Source organism: Corylus avellana, chromosome ca1 (genome assembly GCF_901000735.1).
Source record: "Corylus avellana chromosome ca1, CavTom2PMs-1.0".
In the NCBI taxonomy this organism is placed as follows: Eukaryota; Viridiplantae; Streptophyta; class Magnoliopsida; order Fagales; family Betulaceae; genus Corylus; species Corylus avellana.
In genome coordinates, this window is record NC_081541.1 from 44,693,544 (window position 1) to 44,700,670 (window position 7,127).

The 7,127-nt window shown below is 34.9% G+C and overlaps 1 protein-coding gene across 1 annotated transcript; it reads right to left on the reverse strand.

Moving 5' to 3' along the window:
• Window positions 1-2,912: 2,912 nt before the first annotated feature.
• On the reverse strand, window positions 2,913-4,241 carry LOC132173103 (F-box/kelch-repeat protein At3g06240-like). Its single transcript, XM_059584685.1, has one exon. The coding sequence runs from the start codon at window positions 4,239-4,241 to the stop codon at window positions 2,913-2,915; it is 1,329 nt and encodes a 442-aa protein (XP_059440668.1).
• Window positions 4,242-7,127: the final 2,886 nt, after the last annotated feature.

Here is a 7,127-nt window from a genome sequence, read left to right on the forward strand (position 1 = left end):
ATTAATATTATGATAAAATAGGAGATATATGAATGCTACATGCACAATTGTCAGATTCTTTGATGAGATGGCTTTCGCAGATCTAAAGATTCATTGTAATTTGCTAGTTTCGTAGGATTCTGATCTGGTTTTGCTATACGGCTGGTTGGGTGATGAGGATCATGGCCAATCCCAAAAACTCCGCTGGTAGCTCATCAACTTGCTGTAATTTTTCTGATCATGCTAATGATGATTTGCAACATTCTGCTGTAGCTGTAAGATCATTATGCTGGCTAGTTTTAGGGTTCTAACTGTTGTTACAGCAAACAATATTTAACTTTTCCATGATCATGGCCATATCTAAAGTATGAAAGTCAACGTATAAGTTAAATATTGCCTTCTAACTAAAGAAAAGTTATGATGCTAAATATTCTTGTATCTTCTCTAATTTTATCACTTATCTTAGTCACTTCTATCTTCGATTTGGGATGATGAAAAATGCTTGACGTACTACAACTTATAATACAATTTTCTTACAAATGCATATGCAATCCATGTGTCACGTGGTGCCATTTGGGTTAAAAAATTAACAACAAAATTTGACAAGTAAATATAATTTTTTGGTAGCTATGGTCGACGTGAATTAGACTTGACATACTGACCTTGTACTTTAAACCTAATTATAAGTAGGTTGTGTCATAATTGAGTTTTGTTGTCTCAAAAGCTGCACATCGGATGCATCCTGAAAGTAATAATGATCCCTAATATTACTCGTCTTAAGGAGTTTTCAAATTTTATGGCTACTTTGATAATTAGGCTCGAATCCGTTGGACCCAAATTTGTTAGGTAACAATGGAGAGCAACGTTAGGAAAGCATTTGGTCTTAGTATTAAAACAAGAAAAAAGGAACAAAAAAGATAGGCAAAGAAAAGGACTAATAAAAAGAAGGCTTTGTTTTATAACACTTTTTCTTTTTCCTTTTGTTTTCTCTGGAAAAATAAAGCATTAACAAGTAATCCAAAACACTCAAAATTATTTTCATATTTATGTGGCATTAGAACACTTTTTCAAACAAAAAAGCACAATCTAAAAAGTATTAACAAATGAATTTCTTATTCAAATTCTAAAAAAACAAATTTATAAAACGGGAATACCATAGCGACAATCTTAAAATTACAGTAAATTCTACTACAATAACTAGTGAATGCACTATTATATCTATGAAATCTAATTTGGATCATGAAATGTGAAGTATCATGATTCGCATTTTTCTAGTCCTCTCAACGATCTTAATCGTCTTTTGACCTTTGTGCCCCTCCACCCTACCAAAAAAAAAAAGAACTTAGCTAGGGATCATGAATCAAACATCTCTTCCAGCAAGATCATCAGCTACTAAAATACAGAAAGAGAGCCAGTCAGTTAGTGTCATCCAAACCGTAGTGACCACCACATATAGTATGGTGTATCCCTTCACCAAAGATAGCATGGTTGACCTTTTGTTTCTACTTGCAAAGATTTGAACAAAAAATGAAAAGCAAGAAACACAAAAACAATGAGAAACTCAAGAATAATGATACACCAACTATGCCTTTCTACTTATATAGCATGCTTATTGGAAGGGAATAGGTATTTTTGCCTCATAAAAAATTGAAAAGTCAAAAATACTCCTTACATATAATTAACTGAATTAGATATTCTCCAATTTAAATGAACTAGAAAAGATTTTGTTCGAATTGGGATAACAAGTAAAAGAGATAAAGATAACTATTGCTATGGCTATTCTCAGGTGGTTGATATCTGGATGTGTTCAGCTTGTTTGTTGAGATTTTGCAGGGAAGTAGGAGTTGGCTTTGTTTACAAGTCCAGCTGTAGAGATTCAATTTGCAGCAACATATATATTTGTGTTATCTTCATGATATTCGAAAATAAAAAGATAACAGAATTAAAATTGGTTGGCAGTTACCCTGCTAATTAGGCGGGGTTCACTTTTATTCTTATATTATATTATCTTGCTGTTGATATGGTGGTGTCAATTAACCTTTGAGTAAGACTAAATACTATATTATCGATTCCAAAGGGTTGGGGTTCACTTTTATTCTTATATTATATTATCTTGCTGTTGATATGGTGGTGTCAATTAACCTTTGAGTAAGACTAAATACTATATTATCGATTCCAAAGGGTTAACTCAAGTGGTGAAAGCTTTTATTCTTATATTATATTATCTTGCTGTTGATGTGGTGGTGTCAATTAAGCCTTGAGTAAGGCTAAATACTATATTCTCGATTCCAAAGGGTTGGCTCCAGTGGTGAAAGCCTTGAACTTGGTAGCATCTCCATTACTATTAGGTTTAAAGTTTGAAACTTTTAAGTGCAAATAATTCATTGGGGTCACACGCACGTCAAAGCCAAGTCTTACTAGAATCGTGTGGGGGGCACCTTATACTGATCTGGAGCTTGCTAGTCAAGAATGGCTATGCGAAGTGGCCATATCTGGAGGGATTCCCAATCAAAAAACAAAAAAATAAAAAAAGGAAAAAAAGAAAAGTACTACACCCATGTATCTTAGCAGATCTAGTGACTCTGGATCCCATAGGAATGGAGAGAGAAATACCTTGGTGTCCTTCTAGTTCTAGGCGGAAAAAAAAGGATAAGTGCTACTTTCTTTTTAACTTTTCTAGAAAATAATATCTACTTAGAATTAAGAAGACCATAAGAACACTAGAAAAACGCTTGAAAAATAAATAAATACTGAAATAAATACAAAAAGAAGACAAGAAATTTTACGGTGTCCATAGAATAAAGCCTTGAAAAAGACTACATTTTTCTTTTTATGCAATTGATAATTTCCTATTTATAAGGAGCGTCGAAAATACAAAATAATAGGAAAGATAAAATGAAATCTGTATTTATAATTGATAATTAATAAAGATCTCAAATATTACACTCCAACTCAATCCTTCCCCGCCTCACCGAGTTCGAACACGTGTAGGGAAAACCTTGCAAGGGAAAATCCGGTAATGGTAGGGTGTTCCGATGAGTTGAAGCAACTTCCTTCTTTGTGTGAGTAAAAAGATTGTACAAAATCAGCTGCCCCTTCGCATTCTGTATAATCAACTCTCTGTTTTTCCACAAACCCAATGGCCTTCCCGGATTTTCTATGAAGAGTTGAAGATTCATGAGTTTAGTCCACGACTCCTTCACACCAAATTCAAACAAAACCCATATCACCAATCCACTGCTTCTGCTTCTCATCTCCTCAAACGGGAAACCCAAACCCATAATGGTGAGGAACCCATTTAGCACCGTAAAATGGTAGCAGGAGTAATATGTGGAATGTGCGCCGTCCGGGAGCGGCGTTGTTCGGAACAACTCGTGATTGAAGTCGAAAGCAACAATTTTCTCATTTATAAGATTATGAGAGTGTCGATCCACCACCTCCCACCAGAAAAAAATCTCATCCGCCGCAGTGGTCGGAAAGTTTAGAATCGGAAAGTTTAGAAATAACTCGTGAGTTTGCTCAAACGGCACTCGTAGGTCAAGCAGTCTCCACGTCCCGGTGCTCAGGCTATATACTTCTGGTTGGAAGTAAACTGGGTGATTGAAGTGACAAGGGCTGCTATATACTTCCGGTTGGAAGTGAAATGGGTGATTGAAGTGACAAGGGATGTAGTCATATACTTCCGGTTGGAAGTGAACTGGTTGATTGAAGTGACAAGGGGCGGAGTCATAGCTACTAACATGACTAATCTTCAGCACCTTGAAGTCGTTGGATCTCCGGTCGAAACCGAATCCGACGGTGCCCAGCAACATACCAACCTGCAGGAAAGGGTTGGGCGGGTGACGCTGGCGCGGGATAGACCTGGGAGTGTCTGACGTGGCGGGGTTCCACAGATAGATTTTGTTGAGAGTGTAGTCGCAAAGACAGAGTAAACCATTACAGGACGCCACAAGCGTAACTTCAAAAAAAAGGCTTCCCTTGAGAATAATTTGAGATTGGCACTCCAGGGTCTGGTCAGAGAGGAAGTAAAAATGCCTTTTGAAAGAATCGTTTGATCCTTCATTGGCTTCGGTGAGAAGGAGAGGAGAAGGACGATCGGAGAGTCGGAGAATGGATTGGTTGAGGGTGTTTTGTGTAAAGAAATCAGGATTTCCGATGAGAGTACGCCAGGTTCGGCAAACGCACCTGAATCGGAGTAGGGTTTTTGGGGGCAGGAGGGTGAGAATATTCAGCACAATTTCTTCAGGCAGATAGGTTGACATTGTGGCTGAGATTTGCTGGTATGGCTCAAAAGGGAGAAGAAACTAGGAAAACTTCGTCCCTTCTTATAGGAGTCTCGCCGCCTTACAAACCCAGATTACGAAGCCTATTCGGAGTCCCAAAACAACGAAATTCCTAAACCAAATGGTTTTCTAACTCTGTCCACGTGGCAGATAACTGCGGCCTAATACGATTTTCAGCTTTTTTTTTTTTTTTCTAATTTTTTTTTTTTAAAAGTCAATAATAAAAAAAAAAGGGTTACAATAAAGATAATATCGAGGGATAGAAACAAACAATAGAATTATGATATTCTTTATTTCATTTGAATTATATAACTAACTGGATATTTTTCAATTCAAAAGAAATAAGCAATTAATTAATTAATGATCTAAAACGACTGCAAATGATTAGGGTGTTTTTAAGTGCAACACAAAGCGATAACATGCATATAGCTAAAGAGGCATTGAGGAACAGGATTAGTCAACGAGGAATATTATGAATGCTGGCTATAAAAGTTTTCTCTAATATATCAAATCACATAACCCATCAAAAAAACCGTACCAATGAAATTAGCAAAACACAAAACACAATAAAAAAAATAAAAAAAATTAAAACACCTAATTTATCTGTAATTCAAACCCTTCAAGATAAGAGTGATCAAGAACAAATAAAAGAGGAGAGGTGCGTGTGATAAGGACTCTACAATACAAGATGAGAACAAACACAGAGATAAGGGACAAGAGTTATATCCAAGTATATAACTTACAATAGTTTTCTACTTGTAAATGATTATCCAACTGTACATGATTATCTAGACTACTTGTAATTCTATATATATAAATAAAAGCCACATTAAGTGGTACTTAAGCATTATCAATTTTAGCCAATAGTTTTATAGATCTTTTAAAGAGTTGTATTATTCTTTTTTTACAAGGTAATGTTATTCTTCACACTCATTTTATATCAATTAATGTGACGTGTTTTAAATGGCTTCCAAGGTTAGTCACTTAAAAAAAAAAAAAAAAGTGGTAGCCAATTAAAATGCACTACATTAGCTGACGTGAAATTGGTATATACATGGGTGTGAAAAGTAGCTTTATTCTTTTATGGAATGCTAAATACTATGCCCATTCTAGTGGACTGTTGTGGCAATGCCTATCGATGTACATTTGCTCATCTTTTTAATGTACTTTATTAAATGCTTTTGATAATTTTATATAATTTTTTATTTTATCTCATCTTTCACTTTTCTGTACATTTGCTTTCAACATTTGGCGAGTACCAAAAGTCGATTGAAAAAAAAATTAGAGAGTGCTAGAGTACTAAATATATTTATTGAGTAATGAAGGTTTTGCAAAAAGCTTCTTCAAATTGAAGAACCCGATCTCATAAGTTTTGGTATTTTTTGCTACAGCTAACCAAATTATAGCTAAAAAGTTATTTTCGCTATTGGGATGTGAATGCTCATAAGTGAGGTTGATTTGACATTGAAAAATAGCATACAATTTTTGAGTAAAGCTAGAAAATATGTTTTTATTTTACAATGTTGATGTAGCAGTCCCAACAAGTTCTTGAATTATTTTTTTAATAAAGATTGATCTAAGAATTAGTTGGAACTGTCAAGTCAACATTATAAAATATTTGTGAGATAAAAATGTAGTTTATAGTATTACAAACAATTATTATTTTTTAACTTTTGACACGTATGAGCATGTGACTAAAAAGTATTAAATATTACTTTTGGTTCCAATCACATGATGACAAGTGTCAAACATTTTATTATTTTTATTTTTATTTTTTGGTGTGTAGCATTACTCTTTGACGTATTGAGGGGGTATGACTTTTAGGTAGGACATGGGTTGACTTGCTTTTGGAATTATTTGGAAGTAATATTAATATTATGATAAAATAAAAGTGTATGAATGCTACATGCACATTAATTGTCAGATTCTTTGGAAGTAATATTAATATCATGATAATTTTTTTCCTACAAAAAACTGTTTGATCAATGAGAAAGTAGCAACTTCTGCTTCTTGAATGACCCAGAATCAGATCAGTCTGACAGTGACAATGAGTGGTATAGCAGGTTTGTGGGAGAGATTATATGAACACACAAATAATGAGCAAATATGGACCTTAATATGTATTTAAGAGAGATTTTACTTCAGCATTACAGACTCATTGTGTTCACAATCATTTGTAAATACTGCAAGTCAGGTTCAAAATAAATTGCTACTTGTCATTTTGTTGGCATTGGACTTCATACAAAATAAGAAATAAAGGAAATAAGAATGCCAGAGCTGAAAATTCACAAGTTCTGGACCACATTATCAAGGTAAATATGGATGCATGAATCCAATGTCTTGTGGAACCTTTTGATACCTAATTCCTAAAAAAAATTTATATGTCAACATCCATCTCCTCAACAACTCAGTTATTGACATTGTTCATTGATCCATAGCAGATACAGCATGGCAAGCAGGCAAGCATTCTTCTAGCAAGGAAGGAAGATAATGCTCTGCAGAACATTGGCTGCTCAAATTCATGCAGATAGAACTTTTTGTTTCTCTACTAACTGTATATAGAAGGATATCCTAAAATTTCAAACTCTGAAGTATTTGAGCTGTCTGGCAAGGCCTGAAGCCTATCACATTCCCATATTTCCAGATTATCAAGAGAGGTGAGGTTTTTCAGTCCCTGGGGCAGGGATTCAAGATTTGGCAGTCGCTCAAGATGAAGAGAGGATAAACTAGAAGGCAGCAACCACTTTTCTGGAAAATGACATCCACTGAAGGACAAGTCCATTAGACAAGTGAGTCTGTGCAGCCGCCACTTCACTTGTATGAAGGCCTGAGATTCTGAGAGTCTAAGATTGAGAGTGACAGCAG

Bases quoted from the DNA above. Each gene is read 5' to 3' on its own strand.
- LOC132173103 (XM_059584685.1), bottom strand. From the start codon at position 4,241: ATGTCAACCTATCTGCCTGAAGAAATTGTGCTGAATATTCTCACCCTC.